Here is a 22,038-nt window from a genome sequence, read left to right on the forward strand (position 1 = left end):
TAATAAATGGCTGAGAGAAACCTATAGTAAATTACATAAAAAAAATTGGGTGCTGCCAGTATTGCCATTAGAAGCAATGCTGAGCATGCTAAAGGGAGCCAAGTTTCAACTTCAGCAATGACCTTTTTACCTTCTCCCTATTTTTATTTTTTATATAGGTCTAATAAAGTCCTAATTTTTCATATCATTACTTTTTAATGTGTACTTTAAGAAAGGGCAACTGGTATGACCTATTCAAGATAATAAAAAGACATTCAGTCGTTTGAGTGTTCAGTCCTGCAGTAGACCTCTCAATCATTGTGGCCATCCATTGCAAGTTATCTGAAACTTGTAGAGAAGTATCCTCTGATAAAACTAAGAATATATTAATTATTCATGTGCTTCCTGGTGCAGTGTTCAGATAATGCGCAACTTGGGAATGAAACCTCAGCTCACCATTTAATTTGAGAAATTGTCTATGTGTTTCTTTTTATGGATTATTTATGCTACAGATTTGTTTCACCTGACATGTTGTTTGATGATGATTTAGTTGTACATAAGGACCAGAATAGGGGTGTTTTTTGTAGCTTGGAGTATTTTCTCTCCTGTTTCCCTTCTGACCAATGCTAATGGTTCTCAACAAGGCACCACTTTTTGAGTGAGCTATCTTGCCAGCATTTAAAGCCTGAGAATTGTTTCATGCACAAGTGAACAAAACTGGGCACTTATGCTTAGAAGCATTCTTTACTCCATGTATTGACAAAGCATCATGTTCTGATTTGTATCTTTAGGTTTTAGAACTATGTTATCCATTGAAGAATTATCCTATGGTCAATTTAGCGAACCTAGTTTTGGGGGAAAGACAAAGTTTTCTGGATTTTGAGTATGCATTGCAACAGACAAGGTTGCCATTTCTGAGCAAACATCTAGACAGAAATCCTCATTTATGTAATAAAAACCAACAATCCTTGAAGGCTACCTTTAGGCATGTGGATTTTATGTATTTAATTTTTTTATCCTATCGTTTTGCAGTTACGTCCTATTATCAGGCAAAAGTAAGAACAAAGATCCAAAGTCATGATACAGTAAACAGCTGTTGTTTAAAGTTAAAATATCTGGTAAAATACAACCTTAACCAAGTAGTTTACCTTGAAACACTTATGCACATAATATAATGAGAACAAAGGTGATTGATCATTATGGATACTTTTTCTCAAATATAACATCGCTATGTTCTCACTTCAGCATTCATATTCTGATCCTCATAATTAGATACATTTGAACAAACTTTATGTATTTAATAACATGTATTTATTTCACATAGCTATAGTAGTACTTACACTTAAATACTGTCCTGTAGTGCTTTACAGCCATCTCGGAATGGTTTACAGAGTCAGCATATTGTCCCCAACAATCTGGATTCTCATTTTACCGATCTCGGAAGGATGGAAGGCAGAGTCAACCCTGAGCTGGTCAGGATCAAACTCTTGGCAGTGGGCAGGGTTTAGCCTGCAGTACTGCCTTCTACCCACTGGCCATCATGGCTCATGGATTTAATTTTTCATAGAAAATGTCTTTCCTACTATGTCACAGCTTTCTCACTTTCATTCAGCAATCACATGAAGAAGGACACTGTCAGTTGTGCTGCCCATAATATGGAATGGTCTTTCTATTGTTGAAGACTTGCTTATTTGTCCTTGATGGCTTGTATTGCCAGCTAAGCCTTATTATTAATAAACTGAACCAATGATATCTTATTATGGTAGATTAGGCTTTTTGTTTATGTATTATATGCTTTTGCATTTTTGTAATTTTGCTATAAAAAGCTTAAACTTTCCAGTCAAGATGAATATTAATCAATTATTTGAAAGTATTATATAATTGATATATAATTGATGCCCATTTACAGAATATCAGGAGTTCACAAACATTTTTGTAAAATACTAAGTGTGTGTCTATTTTCATTAAGGAATTTGTATCTTCCTAGGTGATGCTTGTTTCATTCTTTGAAGGCCACCCAAGATATACCAGCAGAACTACAAAGAAACTTTCGAACACCATGACCTCAAACTTGCCAGATTTATTCTCAATTACACATTTTATCATTTATTGTTAGGAAGTTGTGCTTTTTGATGTTTACTTGGGATTCTCTTTAATATTATATGTCCCTTTTCATTGGTTTTAATATTGTGACTGACAATTTGCCATATTTTACATGTGCTGATGTGCTTTTTTAAAAAATGATTTTTTTTAATTTCCTTTTCCTATGCCATTTTCTGAATCTGTATTATGATGTCAAAAAGAGTACACAGGGCTTATCAAAAAAATGTTGCCTTTAAGTGTGATTCTGTTCACCTTTCTGTTCCACAAGTAGCTTGCGTTCTCTCCTACCTTTTGAATAAGTTACCATGTGGCATATCAGTGACTTAGAAGTAGCCCCTCTTGTCAGAAAAATCACTGTGTGCAAAACTTTAATTTGATTGACTGATCTATAAAATGTCCAGAGTATCCTAACCAGAGCATACTTTGCCTGTGGATTTCCTTCGCTTTTGTGGATATGTCTGTCTTTAGATGCTTGAACATATCCCGAGGTTGTGGTGTTTATATAAGTAATTCAGTAGTTGCCTAGGTTCAGGGACAATGGAAGTTGCTTTTTATACTGTGAATTGTAGAGCTTTTAAATGAATTGTGGTAAGGCATTCAACTCTCATCTGCTCTTTTCTCCCTCCACCTTTGTTTTGCTTTACAGTCCTTAGTAGGTGTTCCTTGTAATTCTATCTGCTGTTTAGCCCCATTAAGCTATGAGACTAAGAGTAATAGACCTTGAACACAATTAAGTTAGGCTATGATTTATCATGTTTTTTCCCTCCCCCCCTCCTAGTCATTTGTAGGTTTGGGTGGAGGGTTTTGTTTTATTTTTTGTTTATTTTTTGTGCAGAGGGGGACAAGAGGCAAATAAAGATTTAAAATCATACATTTTAAACAAAAGCTAAACTTAGAGCTCTGGCAATATATCGGGATAAGGGATATAATTCCTATATAATTGTTAAAAACAATCTGGCATTCCTTTCATGAAGATAGTATTGAAGGCTATCAGTCAGAATAGGGTCCTGTTTCCTCAGTGAAAAGTTATTTGAAGAGGGAATATATTAATTTCCATCAGACAATACTTTTTGCAAGACAATACTCTGTCGTCCTTCTTGGGGGCAACCCTAACCACAGTGCACTGGTGTGGTATCTCTCTCTCTTGTTTCCTTTAGATCATTTAGATCATCAAAAAAACAAACAAACAAGAAACCATGAACAGAGGTCATTGCACTTGGTAAATTACACCATTAGCTTTTTCACTATTAACATTAGAATGAAAGCATAGAATTCCGCATCAGTTGCGGTCCTCAGCCCCTTAATATCTAAGGAATATATTCAGAGAAAGAGCAACAAGTAATTTATGAAAGGGGTCAGTGGGAGTTTTTTTAAAAAAAGATAATACTGACTTTACATTACTTTCAAACAAAAGACAGATAGGACTACTCTTTTTTAAAAAAAAAATACTTCACTTTTCTATGAGTATTGCAACCTGCATGTTCAGTGATTGGATTCCAATTTGAAATTCCCGTAAATTTCAAAAATAGGCCATTACTTATTGGATAGTTCTTTTTTCCTAAAATATGTGAAGGCTTTGTAAAGATACAACAAGAAACAGCTCTACCTTTTCTTAGAAGAGCTCAATTTCCGTAAATAAAAGCTTTCATTTACTATTTGGCATAATGCTACTTGTCATATTGCATGTTCCTTTCCCTCTCAAATGTGAAGTGTTTGTAACATTTTGAAAGTGTTTTGAGATGGAATGCTGTTTGATCAATTTTGCTTTACTATGCTCTGGACATTACATCATGTTTCCAATGAATGCAGATTTCCCCCCCCCCACCTCCACGGAAAATAAACAGGATTGCGTTGTAATAGTATTAATGAAAGTAATTGTGAAAGCAGTAGAATAAGTTTCCTAACAATATTACACTGAACTAGAATAAACTCTGGGCACTTAATGTATTTATTACAAAACTAGCTATTTATTGTGGTAGACAACTAATTGGAACACTTTGGTGCAAAATATTAATATTTCTGCTGCTTTTACTGATGTTTTATTCAAAATATAAAGCAGTTTTGAAAGAATTCTATTACGGAATTCTATTACGAAGCTTGTATTCCGTAGGGTTTCTAAGGACAAGTTTTGCCCTTTCACCAGCTGTAACTGAGCATGATTTTTATACACTATGGATAGCTAGCCAATGATGTTCTGTTCTGTTTAGCTGACTCTTGCATGGAATGTAAATCCCTCATTAAAAGATATTGCCTCTGCAATAATAAGGGGAATGCATTTCAGATTGTACCTCTTCCTGGCCTTCCCATCTATTGCCCTCCCATTTTCAGAGTTTTCTACTCTGAAAGTTGGGAGTCATTGATTCACCATTTTTGTGTTGTGCAATAGATGACTCCCAACTTTCCTTTTTCGGATTTTTAGCTTATTTACTAAAAGTATGTAATAAAATCTGAATAAGTGTTGCATTAGACTGCAATAAGGAAGTCCAAGGTGGGATAGTATATCTGCATTGTGTAATTTCTTGCCTACTTTTACAATAATCAGAAGCAAAACAATGTTCATTTAGCAGTTTGTGTAAATATTTAGGATTATGTTTTCCTAAATATTACTTAGGAATATGTTAGTTTCAAGAAATGCTCAAAATCACAGGACCCGTGTGAGTGGAAAAGATGAAGAACTATTCTAGTAGATAAAAGAATAAAGATTGCAACAGGGCAACAAGATGTATCCCTGAAAGAAAAGTAAGGGTTATTCAAATTTCCTTTTTTTCTTTTTGTTTCTATATATTTATTAACAAGGCAATTTGAATTCAGGAGTTTAATAAAAGTTCTGTTTTCCTACTCAACGGCCAGATCTAAGATTCCCACCTTCCTTTGAGTATACCTGAAGATAAAAGCATTATAAAGCAAGAAAAACTTCACATTTTTGCAGATTAAGTTGATTTACACCAGGGGTGGCAACTTTAAGACTTGTGGACGGGGAATTCTAGGAGTTGAAGTCCACAAGTCTTAAAGTTGCCAAGGTTGAATAGCCCTGATATACCTAAATGAGTGTGCTGTTTTCATGTTATGTTACTCTGCTTCTGATTATTGTAATGAAACATTAAAAAAAAACTTAACAATACGCATATACACACCTTCCTTTGACTGGTAGTCTAATTGTGCAACAACTCTTGCCGGCTTTTATTACCTATTGTCCATAAACTATAAAACTAAACTTCATAGCAGCAAAGGCTGAAAGTGTTTAAGCGTCTTCTTAAACCTCTTAGGAATGTGAATCTTGGGGCTGCTGCCACATGGTGATTATTTTATTTTCTGAAATTCCTGCATACAGTGTGAATCCACTCTCGAAGGAGGTTTCTGTTTACCATCTGAGCTTAAAAATTGGCACTCTTGCTGGTAGCCTTTGTAACTGAACAAGTGTTGTGAGTTTGTTTCCTCCTGGCTACTTATATCCCACAAGTGAGCAATATTTTATTTTGTATAGCCAAGCATGCTAGAGAAATAAAAAAGGAGCTAATAAATCCTTTTAAAATGCATTTGCCAAGGTAATTTAACTTTCCATAGCAGACACAATGAAAATAATTTAGTTTTAGGGTACCAGAGACATGTTCTGAACTGTCTACCATTGATAATAGGGATTTTCATGTTTTGACAAGGAAAAGCATTTGTAGGCTGTTTGTACTCACAATCTCAGAGCTGCCACCATCACCTTAACAGATCCCAAAATAAACCAGCTTCTAGCATTCTCATTTTCTGGGGACCAGCACTGCCATTACTGGAGCAGTAAATAAAATATAGTCTATTTATTTATAATGATGAAATGACTATGCTCCCAGTTATTTCCTTCCCCATTTATGAGATTATCTAGAAACTATCTTAACTGTATAGTAAATGGAAGCTATTTATCTATGAATGTGTATACAGAAGGAAGAGCATCAATATCCAAATTGGTCAAATTAGAAGGGAAAAAAATAGATTTTCATTTGCCAACTATTAAAGTACAAATTAACTTTGGGAAGAGGGTGTTGGGGATTCATAAACTGATTTTTTTCCATTTTCATATAAGGGGCAGTTTTTTTAAAAAAAAATATTCTAATTATGGGGGGTTGGTTCTCTTTTTTACACATTAAATCACACTATTTCACTGCAGATATGAAGGAGCTTTGTAAAAAATTTTAAGACAATTGTATAGAATATTTCGTTCTTTTTAAAAAATAGGAACAGAATAAACAATTAGCAAATCTTTATAGTTTATGTAGTTGTTATTTTGGACTTTTGTAGTTAAAGGAAAATTAGATGTAGCATTTAGATATGTGTTCAATCTTGTATTGCATTTTTCAATAAATTTTCAGGTAAACAAAATGATACTCTTGTCATTTATTAAAGCAGGGCTTTTCAACCTTTTCACCGATTGTAACACTTTTAGGATATGGCAATATTCGAGTACCACTTAGCAAGGTGTCAAAAACTTGATGACCCTTCCCCCCAAAAAACTGTTCAAAGTTGCAATTGCACTGAAATGACTTATGACCATTTTTCACACTTATGACCATTGCAGCATGCCCATGGTCATGTGACATGTATTTGGATGCTTGGCAATTGATTTATATTTATGATGGTCACAGTGTCCCAGGGTCATGTGATCCCTTTTTGCAACCTTTTGACAAGCAAAGTCAATGGCAGGGCTGCTGGTGGCCAAGTGCTAAGGTGGGACTTCCTTCCCTGCCTCCCTCTTTCTCATTCCCATTTCCTTCTGAAGGAAGAATTTGAATCCCCCCTCCCATATTTTTCCTCTTACATATATTCATCAAACAAGGAAAAGCCTCCAGAGACAGAAAAGACAAGCTGCTGAGGAACTAGCTTAAAAAGGTGCATTCCCCTTTAAGAATTAGCTACTGGCCAGAAAGTAAAGTTAAGGAGCTGGCAGCTGGCAGTTAAGGAAGAAAAAAAAAAATGTTAGTACTGGTTGCTGGCTAAGGTAGCCTCCCCAAATGGCTCCATCCATAAGTAAAGGAATGCTACAGGCAAAATCCATTCAGGAGAAAAATACCTCAAAATCCCTTGCAGCAAAACTTACTGTACTGCGAACAATAGCAGAACAATAGAATCTAACATGAGACATCAGCTATCAGCCAAATAGAAATTGACAAACACTCCTTAAGAACCCAAAGCCCACATTGCACAAATCCCAGAACTTCAAAGTCACAAAAGCACATAAGAATCCTTCCACTCTCCATCTCCTTCCCTCCCTCCCTCTGTGCCTCACCTCCAGCCGATGCTGCCTTTCTTCATTGCTGCCTTTGTTCATTCCTCATGGAGGGTGACCCCTTCCCCGCTGTGTTTCTGGCCTGTTTGTTGCTGCCAGCACAGATGGCTGTCACAGAAGTTGTAGATCGGCTCATGCCAGCCTGTTTGATCTCTCCTTTCCCCCCACCTTCTTTTCCTTCGGTGCAGCTACAGCTGACTCCACCTCTTCCCAAGGCTGCCTCTTTTTTTCTCTCTTCCTCTCCCACCCAAACTGCCTCCTTTTATAGCCTCTTCTGTCTCCTCCCCCTCCCCCTTTCTCTTCCGGGTGAGCCAGAAGTGCCAATCCTGGAGCCTTTGCCTCTCGCCCCAGCCACTCCGCAGCTCCAGAGGACTCTCTCACAGTAAGTCCTGCGCTGCGCTGGCTTGTTCCCTCCCCCACTACACTTGGCTGGGCAGGGCCGCATACCACCTGCCATGTGCTAATGTACCATAGGTGGTACACATACCACTGGTTGAAAAGCCCTGCAGCTCTACTTTGCCCAGATTATCTGGATTGTAGTTTCTGACATATGTCGGCTGAAACTTCAATTCTTCCAACTGTTTGGTTCATATGCAGCCCCAAATGCCTAGTTTAAGTACTGTTAAACCATGACTTTACTGTGTAACTTTAAAAACAAGCTGTTACTTTTGCACAACATTGGTTGAGCTCACACACTGTGGTAAAACAAACTGTTAGTTCATGTTGTATGAACCCAGCTTAGTAAGTCAACATGAACATTTATCATATTGAGAATATAACCTTTGATAGCAATCTGTGGAAAGAACAAGAGTGAGCAATGAAACCTCCAGCCAATCTGCCTTGTGACTATGAGAATCTTGTCATCTTGCTTCAAGTAGACCTCAGCCCTGTCGTATGTCCTTAATGCCCAGGAAATTCCAGAGTCACAGGAAAAGTTATCCTGCATTAGAGAAGGGGAACTTTCATGGCTGCAGGTCTCCTTTGTGCTCATTCGATTCTGAGAATGACCATGAGGACCTCCGGGACAACATCTCAGGTATTGATCCTATCAAGTGATGTGCAGTTATGTGAAACTCAAACAATACTGTACTTATTTGCACTTTTCTAATTGCAAATAATGTTTGCTCTCCTTTGCATTCTTCTGAATGGAAAGCTGCTTTTTTGTATGCAAGTTTTTCCATAACAGGATGCAGAGTCAGGGAAACAGTCCAAAATCGGTGTCTGCTGTTTTGAGCAGTGATTAGGTGAGTGGCCCATTCATGGAATGTGCTTTATCAGCCTCATGTTCCAGTCTGGTGTGTCTACAAATCAGGGCCAAATAGGAAAGTATTTTATGCTGCGGCATCAGCAGAGGGAGCCTATCCCAAACTTTGAAAGTAACCATTTGTCTCCTCAAATGTTTCCCAGATACATTGGAATTACAGCCCCTAAAATCATCTCTGTATTTTTTATATCTATTTGGCATTTATAAACCTCTGTTTTCAAAAGAGGAATATTTGTGTTCAAAGGAAGAAATGCAAATAGTCTGCTAAAATGTGTTGCATTGGACCAGAATTATTCAAAACTGTTGCACTATAAAATTTAGCTAGTAAGAATCTAAGAGCCAAAACATATTGTCATCGTTTCTAATATGCTTCAATGTTAGGAAATTACTTTTTAGAGCTCAATGAAATTTCATTGCCTCAAAGTAAATTTGCTATGGAGAATTCCTACACACACACACACACACACAGAGAGAGAGAGAGAGAGAGACCCATAAGAAAAAGAAGCTTCAAGTACTTGACTGAATAGATTGTACAATATTCAGTTTCTTGATTCTATGCAATTTCTGGTGTTTGGTCCACTTCACTGACTTTGAAATATAATTAATGTCTGTCTTGCAATATATTCCATCTGGATTGTAATTTCATATCTTGCTGCAGTGATGAAATAAGACCCATATCTGCGTCAAGCAATGTTAGAATTAAAAAAACCCACCTAATTTGCTTACACAAAGATTAAATAATAGTGGGCCTTACATATCTGAGGGAAATTTTATGAAAGGTCAAGATACAATAGAACTACACATGATTAAGCGGTGGTTTGCTTAATGATTAATATCTATAATTGGCTTGGATTCACACATGCTGAATCCATAGCTATAGCTCATAGTTTTCATAATGTGCTGGATGGGTTCACACAATATAGCACCAAGGTAATTTCATTGAGGCAAAGTACAATGGAATAAGCCAGCTGTTATGTCAATATCCTTCCAGTATATTTTGGATTTTAGTTTAGCACTAGAGTTGGACGAGAGCCAACTTGGTGTAGGGTTAAAGCATCAGGCTAGAAAGCAGGAGACTGAGTACTTGTCCTGCTTTTAGGCACAAAGCCAACTGGGTAACCTTGGGTCAGGAGGCAATGACAAATCACTTCTGGAAACCTGTCCAACAAAATTTCTGGGACTTGTCTATGCAGTCTATGCAGTCTTAGATCAGACATCACTGGACAGAAGGGACAAAAAAAACACCTTGCATTGTTAAATGCTGCTGGAGAATTCAGGCAGTTGAAATCTACACATTTTAAAGTTGCTGAGTTTGAGAAACACTATCCTAGAAACTTGACTCAAAGACTTCCTTTGACAGTACTTCTAGGATATACACCTTCCCATTATCCTATAATAGGCTGCATTACATGTTATAATACAATCAAAGCAACCATTTCCCCCTTGTTTTGATAGTCTGGAAATGCCTTAACACAGGGGTCCTCAACCTTGGCAACTTTAAGACTTGTGGACTTCAACTCCCAGAATTCCTCAGCCAGCAAAGTTGAAGTCCACAAGTTTTAAAGTTGCCAAGGTTGGAAACCCCTGCCCTAAGAGAACCAGCAATTCCCTTTTATAAAATGGGGATCATAACCTGAGGATCTAATTGGTGGAAGGCAGAAAAGGGCTAACTGGGGGCAGGAGGGGTGATGGAGATAAACTCTCATCTGCCTCAATAATACGGCCATCCCTAGCCCAGTGCCTTCCATATGACTCAAGAGCATAAAAATAGCAGTGCTGAATCCTGCCAAGGACTCCCCAGATGTTTGTTTCTCTTAGGAGCTTTCCAGGTATCTCCAGCATGCTCACTATCTTTGACCACCATTGTTCCTCTTCCATTGGTATTTTGGCAAAAACTGCCACCAGTATGGAAATCTGTCTTCACTCACAGCTCTCATTAGACCTATTCCCTATGAATTTATGTAGTCTACTTGCAAAGCCAAGTTAATGACCATCCTCATATCTCATGTATCAACTAACTATGGATTGCATGAACAAGCATCTTCTTGGGTCTGCCTCCTTAGTTTACTCCTTGTGTTTTCAAACCAGGAAAGGAACGTCTGTTTCCCATTCCCTGCATGACTTTTTAAAGCCCTTCTATTGTATGTCCCCAGCACCACCACATGTTTTCTAAGCTAATGAGCCCCATTGTGCTTTTTTTTTTCCTCCTAAGAAAAGTATTTTGAGTTTCTCATTATGTGGGTTGCCCTCTTCTACTTTTTCTTATGTTCTGTTGTATCTTTTTCCAAATGTAGCAACGGGAGCTGTGTGCAGTAGTCCTGAGGATGATGCACTGCCTACTTATATATTTCTGCTCAAATGTGCATCACTTTACATTCTCCAGTACGGGAGATGGAGAATTCACACATGGGTTTTCATTGGATGCCTGCTCTTGAGACCAAGTAGTCAAACTTGACACGCCCCCTCTTGCTGGCCAGTCTTTAACTTGGTCTCAGCTCTTGACGACGTGTCAGGTTTGGCTCTCAGTCAATAGCAGGTTAGAAAGCCTTTGGTGAATTCTCCTTTTCCCTTAAAAATCCCTTTAAACTCCTAGCTACCAATTTGATTTCCCCCTTTTAAAATTTCTTAGCACTGGGATCAGTACTAACTTAAATTTACCCTTGAGGGAGGTAAGGGAGTGTGTGTGTGTGTGGGGGAAATCCCTTCCCGATTCTTCTAATTTCTCCCCAGGGCTCTGGGGGGGAGGAAAGCACAAAAATCCTGGCCGTCCTGGCAGCCCAGTTGAGGAAGGTTCCCATTCGCGTCCAGTGCTACCTGGACGACATTCTGATTCAGACGTCCTCCTTCCAGGCGGCTCAGACCATTGTTCCCTGGGCCAGACTACACTTGCGGGACCTACAGTGGTTCCTACTCCCGTTCCAACGCACAAACACCAGTGCATCCAGTCATCAGGTCAGAGTTCCGGTTCACGTTCGCAAAGCGCTCCGCTGGTGGTTCTCGCGGGCTATAAGCAAGGGGTCACCCTTCAAGGAACCGGACCGCATCACCATCACTACGGATGCCAGTCTGTTCGGCTGGGGGGCCCATCTACAGTCTCAGTTTGCGCAAGGCCGCTGGTCACGCACAGACTTGAGACACAACATAAATTGGCTGGAGCTCAGGGCCATACACCTGGCTCTACGCCAATTCAGACATACAATCAAAGGTCGTCACGTTCTGGTCCTCACAGACGTGGCGTCCAAAGCACATGTCAACCGTCGGGGGCACCAGGTCCAGGTCCTTGATGTCCGAGGCACGGCTCCTGATTTCCTGGGCGGAACTCAACCTAGCCTCCATCAAAGCCGAGCACATCTCAGGGGTCAACAACCAGCAAGCAGACCTGCTGAGTCGCGCCACAGTGGACCCCTCGGAGTGGGGACTGCACCCGGACCTGTTCTCCGAAATATCTCACCATTTCGGACGACCGGTCCTCGACCTGTTTGCATCAGCAAGCAACGCTCAACTCCCCAGGTACTATTCCCGCTATCTCCTTCCAGGAGCGGAGGGTACGGAGCCCATGGCCGCAGGGCCTGCTTTACGCCTTCCCTCCGCTACCCCTCATACCGGCGACCATACACAAGATTCTTCGGGAACGGGCGGAGGTGATCCTGGTGGCACCGTATTGGCCTCAGAGGCCGTGGTTTGCCGATTTGATGACACTTTCCAGATGCCCTCCGTGGAAGATTCCCCCTCACCGGGTGTCGTTACATCAGGGGTCCCTTCAACATCCGGAACCCCAATGGTTACAACTGACCGTTTGGCACTTGAGTGCAGCATAATGGCCCAAGAACTATTTTCCGCTCGTGCCATTTCCATGATTCAAGCTTCCCGACGTCCGGCGACCAATCGCATTTATGATTCTACTTGGAAGAATTTTTGCCTTTGGTGCCGGAGTCGTCAACTGGACATATGCAACCTTTCTATCCCTCAGATAGTGGACTATCTTTTAGATGGTCTGGACAAAGGCCTCGCCCCTGCGACCATACGCAGACAGGTGGCCGCCTTGTCTACATTATTTACCTGTGCAGATTCAGTTCCTCTGGCACACCATCCCAGGATTCGGGCTTTTATTAAGGGCGCCTGTAACACTAGACCTCCCGTGGTACACAGATATCCTTCTTGGGAGTTACCGCTCGTACTTCGGGCTCTTACAAAGCCTCCTTTCGAGCCAATAAGGACTGTTCCATTGCGGAACCTCTCTCTTAAGGTTGCGTTCTTGATAGCGATCACGTCGGCCAGACGCATCTCTGAGTTGGCCGCTTTATCGGTCAGAAGTGATCTTTGTATTTTTCACAGCGATAGAGTGGTCCTTCGCCTAGACCCCACTTTTGTTCCCAAAGTTAATTCACTTTTCCACAGGACACAGGAAGTCATCTTGCCCAATTTTTGCCCCGATCCTTCCCACGACTTGGAGCGGCAGTGGCACACACTAGATGTCCGTAGGGCGTTGCGGCGTTATATTAAACGTACAGAACCTTTTCGTAGGTCAGAGGCCCTATTCGTTTCCTACCGTCCGGCCTCTTTGGGCCAGAAGGTTTCCTCTGGTACTATTGGCAGGTGGATCAGGGCCTGTATTGCGGAGGCGTATCAGTCTTCATCCCTGCCGGCTCCTAGACGCATTACTGCACATTCCACTCGTAGCACTGCGACCTCTGCGGCATGGTCTACCCAGGCGTCCATTGACGAGATTTGTAGGGCTGCGACTTGGTCATCGCCTTCCCCGTTTGTACGTCATTACAAAATTGACCGTTTTGCTGCGGCAGATGCTTCCTTTGGAAGAAGGGTTCTTCAGCAGGTGATTGCTGGAGACTCTAATTAGGGCTCCTATGTTTCCCACCCATTGGGATTATGGAGCTTTGGTATGTCCCATGTGTGAATTCTCCATCTCCTGTACTGGAGAAGGGGCGTTGTCTTACCTGAACGCCTTTTCTCAGTACGGAGATGGAGAATTCACACCCACCCCTTGAGGTCAGGCAGGCCATTGTAGGGGTCTGAGAGCCAACACCTCGTCCATCTTCAGTCACTTCGCCCTCGTTAAAGACTGGCCAACAAGAGGGGGCGTGTCAAGTTTGACTACTTGGTCTCAAGAGCAGGCATCCAATGAAAACCCATGTGTGAATTCTCCATCTCCGTACTGAGAAAAGGCGTTCAGGTAAGACAACGCCCCCTTCCTTAAATGGAACCACATTTACCATTTGTTTGATAAAATTCAAACATTTTAAAGAGAATCTTCTGGAGCTCTTCACAATTACCATTGGATCTCACCGCCATCCATGAATTTGGCCAGCTTACTATCTACCCTTAAAATAGGATCTAGTATGACCAAGTTAAAAAGCACCAGTCCTAACATACAATCTTGTGAGATTTCCCCCCTTGAAAGGGTTCTTCTTTTATTCTTAGTTTTCTTTTTCTGCAAGTTATCAATTCCTAAAAAGACAGATCTTATCCAATATTTGAACTATAACTGCCATACTTCCTCACCAGCATGGCCAGTGGCCATGTTAGGGATAATCAGAAGATATACATAGACATTATCCAGGGCTTGGATCCAGAAATCCAGCAGAAAATCCATTTTTGCAGTGTCCTTAACCTGATATCTGGACAGACTGCAATAGCAGAATTCATTTTCTGGTATGTGTTTCATGTTGGCCACCATTCTAAATCAATTCATATGTTAATTTCTTCCAGAAAACTGACATTGCAGGATCTGTACCTAACAGGATTATGTGCCTCACATGAAAAGCAGTGTCATGTGCTAGGGCAGAGTTTCTCAACTTTAGCAGCTTTCAGATCTCTCATCTTTAATGTTCAGAATTCCCCAGCCAGTAAGGAGTTGAAATCCACACATCTGAAAGCTGTCAAGGTTGAGAAATGCTGCCCTAGGGCAAGGTCACAAAATTCAAGATAGTATTTCAATATTTTGTTGATATCCCGTAGACACACCCTGTGACAAAGAGACTGGGTGTTGCACAATGTACTGCATTTGAAATACACCCATTAGATTTCACCTAGTCACCTTGCAGGGCAGGCGGGTAAGTCACCTTCTCGGATCTCATGCAAACCCATCACATTCGACTGAGTAACCCATGTTGCACTTAGCACATGGCACCAACGTAGCTGTAAAGGAGCAAGATTTACAATTTGGAGTACTTTGTGACTCAGAAACAATGACACAACCAGAAGACCCTTTTCATATCCTTTTCCAAAACACAGACTTTGGAGCAATTGAGATAGCTGACCCTCCCACCTCTCCACCCCGGGATACACAATTGGAGTGAAGGAGGCTTAGCCAGACCTCAACTATTTCATTCCTTGGCTAACATCCCAGCAGATGCCGATGTTTTGACAGCCCCACTTGATTTGACTTCATTATTGATTCTGAATGATGTGTTCACTGGCAGCCTGTCCAGTGGGTTAAACCAGCTATGGAGCGCTGAGGGTTCCCTCAGCCTTTGATGTGGGATGAAAAAGAAGCATAACTCTTACACCAGCCCTGATATCCCAGCCTTATAGATACAGATGCAAGAGTGGAAGGAAAAGTTTTATGGGAAAGAAATCACTTTGCCTTCTGGTTGGGAAGGGAACGCTCAGGAAATCTCCATACTTTCCACTCAGTTTTAAATTAGGAAATTTGGGCATTGCATTGGTGGAGAGCGGAAGGTTAAGAATTGCTACTCAGGCCTGCAATAAATGTTCCTGTCTGGATTATACCTGTTCCAGATATCAGCCATTCATTGCATTCAGTGCATCGCATCACATCCAGTGGTGGGATTCAAATATGTGAACAACCGGATGTGTGGATGCCGCTTCCAGAAGTCCATTCTGGGCCTGGGCAACAAACAATTAGCTACCGGTTCTGCTGAAGTGATGTGAACCGGCTGAATCCCACCACTGATTGCATCCCATCCCATTCTCCTTTGAATTTTCTCCAGGATATGCAAAGAGGTATAAGAGTGAAGAGAAGAGGAATAAAGATGATAAGGGATCTGGAGGCTAAACAATACGATGAATGATTGAGGAAACTAGGTATGTCTAACCTAAGAAAGAGAAGGGCCAGGGGTGATGTGATAACAGTCTTCTAATACTAGACAGCTGCCAAGTGCCTGAATTCTGGTCACATGATTCTGGGGATGCTTTGATGGTCGTAAATATGAGGAGCAGTTACAAGTCACTTTTTTCAGTGCTGTTATAACTTTTATTGGTCACTAAATGAATGGCTGTAAGTCAAGGACTACCTATATTCCAGCAGGAAGAACCTGTGCAAAGTGGGTGGGGCTAAACAGAAAAATCCACCTTTCTGTCTGGTCTTCCCTTTTTAATCTCTCTTTCTCTCTGCACAGCTTTTTCCTCCCACTGAGTAGGAAGAGCCTGCTGGAAAGGTTGGACTTTTTTTCTCCCAAAAATCTGGTATGAACTTTGGCAAAGGATGTTCACCCATGAATTAAAGGATACTTGGTAACTCGTTTTCTGGGGAAGAGGGCAATGTGTAATTTATTTATGTAATTGAAGGGAATATATTTAGACTTCTGGCCTTCAGTGATATTTACTCCCATGTAATTACATGGTCAAGTTTCAGCCTGCAGTATTTTCCCACGAAAGAGCAGTGAATAGGGCAAAGATGGCAAAAATAAAAAAATAAAAAAAAATAGTATCCCGTTCTTTCTTTTGAAATCAGGCTTGAAACAAAAGGGTTGTTTTTTTATACATCCCTGATGATGGTTAACTGAGGGCATGGCAAAGAATCTGGAAAAATGCAAAAGGAATGTAGCGAGAAGCATTCAGAATTCAATTCAAGAAGATAAAATGTAAAGAGAAGAAAAAAAATAAGGCATTTTTATTTATTTGTTTGGTCTTAAGTTTAGATCTATAATAACCTGATATCTGATGTGGTTGATACCACAGCAAGAGCAGCAGCATCTGGAAAGGCCTATAGTCCAAATAATTTCATGTTTTCCCATCTGGAAATGCTTGTTGGATGAGATTGGTCAGAAGGAACTCTCAAATTTCCTGAGTATTTCCATCCTCTTGGAATTTCCTTCTTCCTTCCTTCCTTCCCCATTCCATCTCTCCTTCTATTTACTTGTGGTGCTAAAGGGAAACAATCACACCCAATAGCTCAATCAAATGGATCACTAGTACGATTTAAATCTCTTTACAAACATTCATCTGCCTCTAAGGCCCAGAGCTTCTCCCCCCCCCGCTCCCCCCAGCCAGATGAGGCTCCCTCGATGAAAAACGGCTGGCCTCTTCCCAGTGCAGAAGATCATCTGCATTAGCAACTGCACTCGGTTCTGGGAAACTGCTGCAGACGGAGGCCTGTTTTAAGCCATAAAAGTTTTTACTCTTTCACTCTCCAAAAATAACATCACTGTGATGTTTTTCTGCAAATCTAGCTTTAATTCTAGTGTTCCTCCAAGGCCAAGGCGTATGCAGCGTTCCCCCCTTCAGTTTCCTGCACACTAATATTCCTAGGAAGTCAGGAAGTGAGCTGTTGGCCTAAAAATCACTGTGTGATCACAATTACTGTCATGAATACATGCCAGTTGCCAAACGTCCGAATTTTGATCATGCGACTACAGGGATGATATATGGGCTGTGTGAAAAATGATCCTTTTTCCCCCAACGCCATTGTAACTTTGAACGGTCGCTAAATGAATGATTATAAATTGAGGACTACTTTTATATAATATTGTTAATGCATATAAATGTATGTTTCTTAAGAATCAATAAAAAATAAGGAACGGTCAAGACATAGAACGTATATATAGCATGCTCACATTTAGTCTAATAGTTCTGGCTTTGTTGCAAAAGCCGGTCTCGGACTGAAATTCAAATATCCCTCCTCTCAGCTGTTTGGTGCGTAGAACCTGCTGCGCTACGTGCAGTCGCACATCGGCTGTAGGTGTCCTTGTGAGAGGGGTGCAATCAGCATGGTCGTTTTACTCTCTCGTGCTCAGCTGTGGTGAGTCTGGCTCTGATGTGCGAGCCAGTAGATGTCCTCGTGGGACATAAGTAGATGGCACGAGGACATCTACTGGCTCACACATTAGAGCCAGACTCACCACAGTGAGCGAGTGTGTTGTGAGCATGCTATATATACGTTCTATGTATTGACTGTTAAAAACAGTCACACAAGCACACATGTAGGTCCTCCTTTATTCTCAGCCCTTACTCTGATGATGTCAACAGCTAGTTGATGAAAGCTCAGTAATAAAAGACTATTCTACATCCCGGAGTTCATTATTTCTTATTGATTCTTAAGAAACATGTCTACACCTGGGATTCAAATATTCAGAACAATCAAAAATAAATGTATATGTATATAAATCACATTTTTCGTGGGGCTGCATTATTAGCTGTTCAGGATCTCAGGTGGCCTGTGGACCATGGGCTGGACATGCCTGCTTTAAAAGATGGATTTTTTGTTTTTTGTACCTTCGACTCAATCTTGACTTCTAGCAACTGCTTGGAAAAAAATCCCTGACATTTTCTTGGCAAGATTTTCAGAAGTGGTTTGCCATTGTCTCCTTCCTAAGCTAATGAGAATGACTGGCCTAAGGTCACCCAGTTGGTTTTGTGCCTAAGGCAGGACCAGAACTCACAGTTTTCTGGCTCCTGGCCTGGTGCCTTAACACCAATCTGGCTCTTTTTTAACAGTTTGGGACCCCGATACTTAAGGAAATATAGCTCTATGAACCTATCCTAACACTAGGTTTTGTGGAATGGCTCTGATCATAGGATTATAGGGTTTCCTGCCTGCGCAGGGGAGTTGGATTAGATGACCTCCAAGGTCCCTTACAACATCATCATCATCATTATCCCATGGCTGGGAGAACAGTGCCATGTGGATATGAGATTCTTCTCTAACATGATGCTCTAACTTTGGAAAGCCTTCCTCTGCCACCCTTGTTTGCTTTTATTTTTATTCTGGCATTCAAGATTTAAGCATCCTCTTCTAGCTGTGTCCAGCTGGTCCTTATTTAAACACCTCCCTCTTATGCCTCTCTTCATGTGTTATGGCTATTTTAATCTTTTAAAGTTTTGGTTCTCTTCAGTTCATTTTAGTGTTTTCTCCTATTTATGGACTGCAATCCATCCTGAAAATTAAAAGATTAATGAAAAAGAAAAACAAAACAAAACATAAGATGGGATCGCTTGAAAAAGATTATGGCATCACTATCCTAAAGGTGCTTTTTCAAAAGGCAACAGGACTTTCTTTGTTTTCCTTGAAGATATTTAGCTTTTCATCCAAGAAGCTTCTTCAATTGTGACTGAAGAACTGAACTGAAGAAGCTTCTTGGATGAGAAGCAAAATGTCTTTAAGGAAAAACAAAGAAAGTCCCGTTGCCTCTTGAAAAAGCACCATTGGGACAATCATGACCTGGATGACCGAAATCTCCATAGACATATGACATTACTAATTACTTAGATTTAAATAGTATGAGACACTTTAACAACCATATTGTAGTGGGCAGTGGTGGGATTCAAATATGTGAACAACCGGTTCTCTGTGTGGATGCCGCTTCCGGACATCCATTCTGGGCCTGGGCAACAAAAAATTAGCTACCGGTTCTGCCGAACTGGTGTGAACTGGCTGAATCCCACCACTGGTAGTGGGCTATGGAAATGGCCTTGAAGAAGATATTCAACAATTGTTCAGTAAACAACAGTATAGTCCCCAAAGTGGGGATGGAAGTGAGGACACTCAATAGAGTGTTAGTAAAATTTGGAGACTCTTTCTTGACATGGCCTACTTCGAAGGGTTTTAGACACTCCCAATAGTACTTTTTCCAAAAGGCAACTGGACTTTGTTTTTTTTCCCTTTGAAAACATTTCGCTTCTCATCCAAGAAGCTTCTTCGGTTCGTTGATGAGAAGCAAAATGTTTTCAAAGGGAAAAATACCCCAATAAAGTCCAGTTGCTTTTTGGAAAAAGCATCTTTGGGATAACCATGACCTGGATGATTGGGAATCTCCATAGACATTTTACATACTCATTGGTTCCCTAAAAATAAAGCACATAAAGAAAAAACATCAATTAATTTGTAGGATTTTTTTTTTACTTTAGAAATCACTAGCTTCCAAATGATGAGATCAGCAATACAAGTGTATTCAAACTGTCTTTAAAAGAAAAATAAACTAGTATTCCTAACCGAGCATTATGAGACCTCAGGCAGGAACTGTAATTGAGTTTCAATGAACTGAGAAATTTGCATCCCTGTATAAAACTATTTTTTAAAATCGCTTTAGGATTTCTGAAGTCGTGCTATTTTCTGACTCTTCCCTGCAGCCCTTACAAATGCATTGTTAGCAGCCCAGTTGTGTGACAGGCTCATGGACCTAACCAGGGCTTGTGGTCCTACACAGACATACGCAACCTGGCATGTGCAGTCCATTCATGGCAAAGTTTTTCACACTCAATCAGACTTTTAGTTAAGGCAAGAAACCGCAGAGCCTTGGGAAGAAAGTCCATCCGAAGTATTTCTCCATTGGCAACAGACCTTGGCTGATGAATTAAGCAGCCAGCATTGCAATGCTCATTGCAAATACGTATCAGCCTGCCTTCTCTTGGCAATGCCTAACCTGACATAGCAAAATAACACAGTTCCCTTTAGGTGCCGGATCAAATGATAGGACCTGTTTTCATAGGAATTTCCTGGGATAATGAAATGCTCTCCCCCCTAAAAAGCTCTTTTGATGCTTCCAAAAGCCTATCAGAAGATTCTCCTTGGCTTTCCAGTTTTGCATAGTTGAGTAGGTCAATGTGGTCCAGCCTAGGCCAGCTCCTATGTTTCCTTTCTATGCTTGGTGCCACCAATGCCGTTCTTGGCTGGCCAAGATCCAAGGATTTAGAATGACCTGAATTTGGGAACACTCTCTTTGCACATTCATGAAATTTATCCACCAAGTTGCCTGAGTGGGGTGTGCTATCCATATCAATAACTATGTGGCTGCCTTTAAGTGTGTCCTTCCTGGGCACAATGAGGTTGCATCCAGGCAGAAGAGTCCATGAGAGTCTCTGTACCTCCTCCCTCTCCTCTGGCAACCTACAATTGCCTTCCAAGTCCTGGATACCCACCCGGGAAACACACTGCTTTTCAAGAAGACAGTTATTAAGCTTAATGAGAGGCAAAGGCAGGGCATTGACAGCTGTAGAGAGGACCGACTCTGCTCCGCGAGCAAAGGAGAAGGCTCCATTCTCTGGCAGGGTGTTGCTGCAGTCAGAATGGATGCTCAAGTGGGACAGCGAAGGTGAGAGGCTCTTGTGATGAAAGAACTGGGTCGTGGTTTGGAGCCTGCTGGAATTGCAGCTATTGACCCATTTCTTCACAGGGCTGGAGCAAGATTGGAAGCCACTGGAAGAAAGATCCACCTCGTAGTAGCCTTCTACACATTCAGCATTGGCCCTGAGGGTAGATGAAGTGGTCCTTCTCCTCTGAAAGTAATCACTTGTTGGTCCCGTGTCCTGTGGGAAATTCAGGCCCATGGAATAGAGTTCCTGCTGCATCAACAAGCGAGTTTCCATATCTCTGTTTTCGTACAGCAAAGTATTAGCACAGATGAAGATGAAGAGTCCCACACCCATGACAACTGGTCCAATGAGCTTCAATTTCTCACTGTGAAGGAAGGGGTGGGCTTGGGGAGAAACCTTAATTTCCTTCCTGATGTCTCCTGCAACACTAGAGTTCCCTGGTCTACCACTTCCAGACTTTGTACGGTGAGGCCAATATCCAATCACAGCAATGGTCATTCCCACTAAGACCACCGAGATCCCCACCATCACGAAGACTCCTGAGGGCGAGCGCATCCGAAGCTGTCCCTTCACCACCATCTGCGGGGAGGGCTTGCGCCGAAACCTGCCCCTGTGCCATCGGGAAGGACCGGAGGATCCTGATGTTTTCTTCTCCGAGGTGTTATGGGTCTTCATGGCTTTGGCAACTTCAGTTATACTGTCAGTTCCTCTTAGATTGTCCACAGGTCATCTTAACAATAGTGAGAGAGGGAGAAAGAAAAGGGTTAAGCAGAACAGAACATAAACTAATAGGTTCAAGGTCTTCTAGTCCAACCCTTTGCCTAAGGCAGGAGACCTTATTCCATGCTGGACAACATGAATGTAGTTGGAAGGCTGCAATTCATCTAGAAAGTAAGGCAGGGGTCTTCAAACGTGGCCCTTTAATGACTTGTGGACTTCAACTTCCAGAATTCCTCAGCCAGTGTGCCTGACTAAGGAATTCTGGGAGTTGAAGTCCACAAGTCATAAAAGGGCTAAGTTTGAAGACCCCTGAAGTAAGGGCTTTCCTTACCAACAGGCAGCTCCACTTCTAAGTTCCACTACTGACTCAGATAGGGTTATACACAGAGCTGCTCTCATCTTTTACAATGTAGAA

General features: G+C 41.2%; 2 protein-coding genes across 2 annotated transcripts in view; one reads left to right on the forward strand and one right to left on the reverse strand.

Annotated features, from left to right (window-relative positions):
• Positions 1 to 4,077, forward strand: part of LOC107286028 (protein 4.1) — a 53,583-nt gene extending 49,506 nt beyond the window's left edge. Inside the window, exon 11 of the mRNA XM_015814323.1 lies at positions 1,967 to 4,077. The gene's annotated coding sequence lies outside the window, so the exon portion shown is untranslated. The remainder of the gene's footprint in view (positions 1 to 1,966) is intronic.
• A 15,648-nt stretch (positions 4,078 to 19,725) lies between these two features.
• On the reverse strand, positions 19,726 to 21,628 carry LOC107286039 (transmembrane protein 200A). The gene has a single exon (XM_015814335.1). It carries the CDS (start codon positions 21,576 to 21,578, stop codon positions 20,274 to 20,276), a length of 1,305 nt encoding a protein of 434 aa, XP_015669821.1. The 5' UTR covers positions 21,579 to 21,628; the 3' UTR covers positions 19,726 to 20,273.
• Between the last annotated feature and the right edge of the window lie 410 nt (positions 21,629 to 22,038).

Source organism: Protobothrops mucrosquamatus, unplaced genomic scaffold, assembly GCF_001527695.2.
Source record: "Protobothrops mucrosquamatus isolate PMUCROS unplaced genomic scaffold, P.Mucros_1.0 scaffold237, whole genome shotgun sequence".
NCBI classification, from domain to species: domain Eukaryota; kingdom Metazoa; phylum Chordata; class Lepidosauria; order Squamata; family Viperidae; genus Protobothrops; species Protobothrops mucrosquamatus.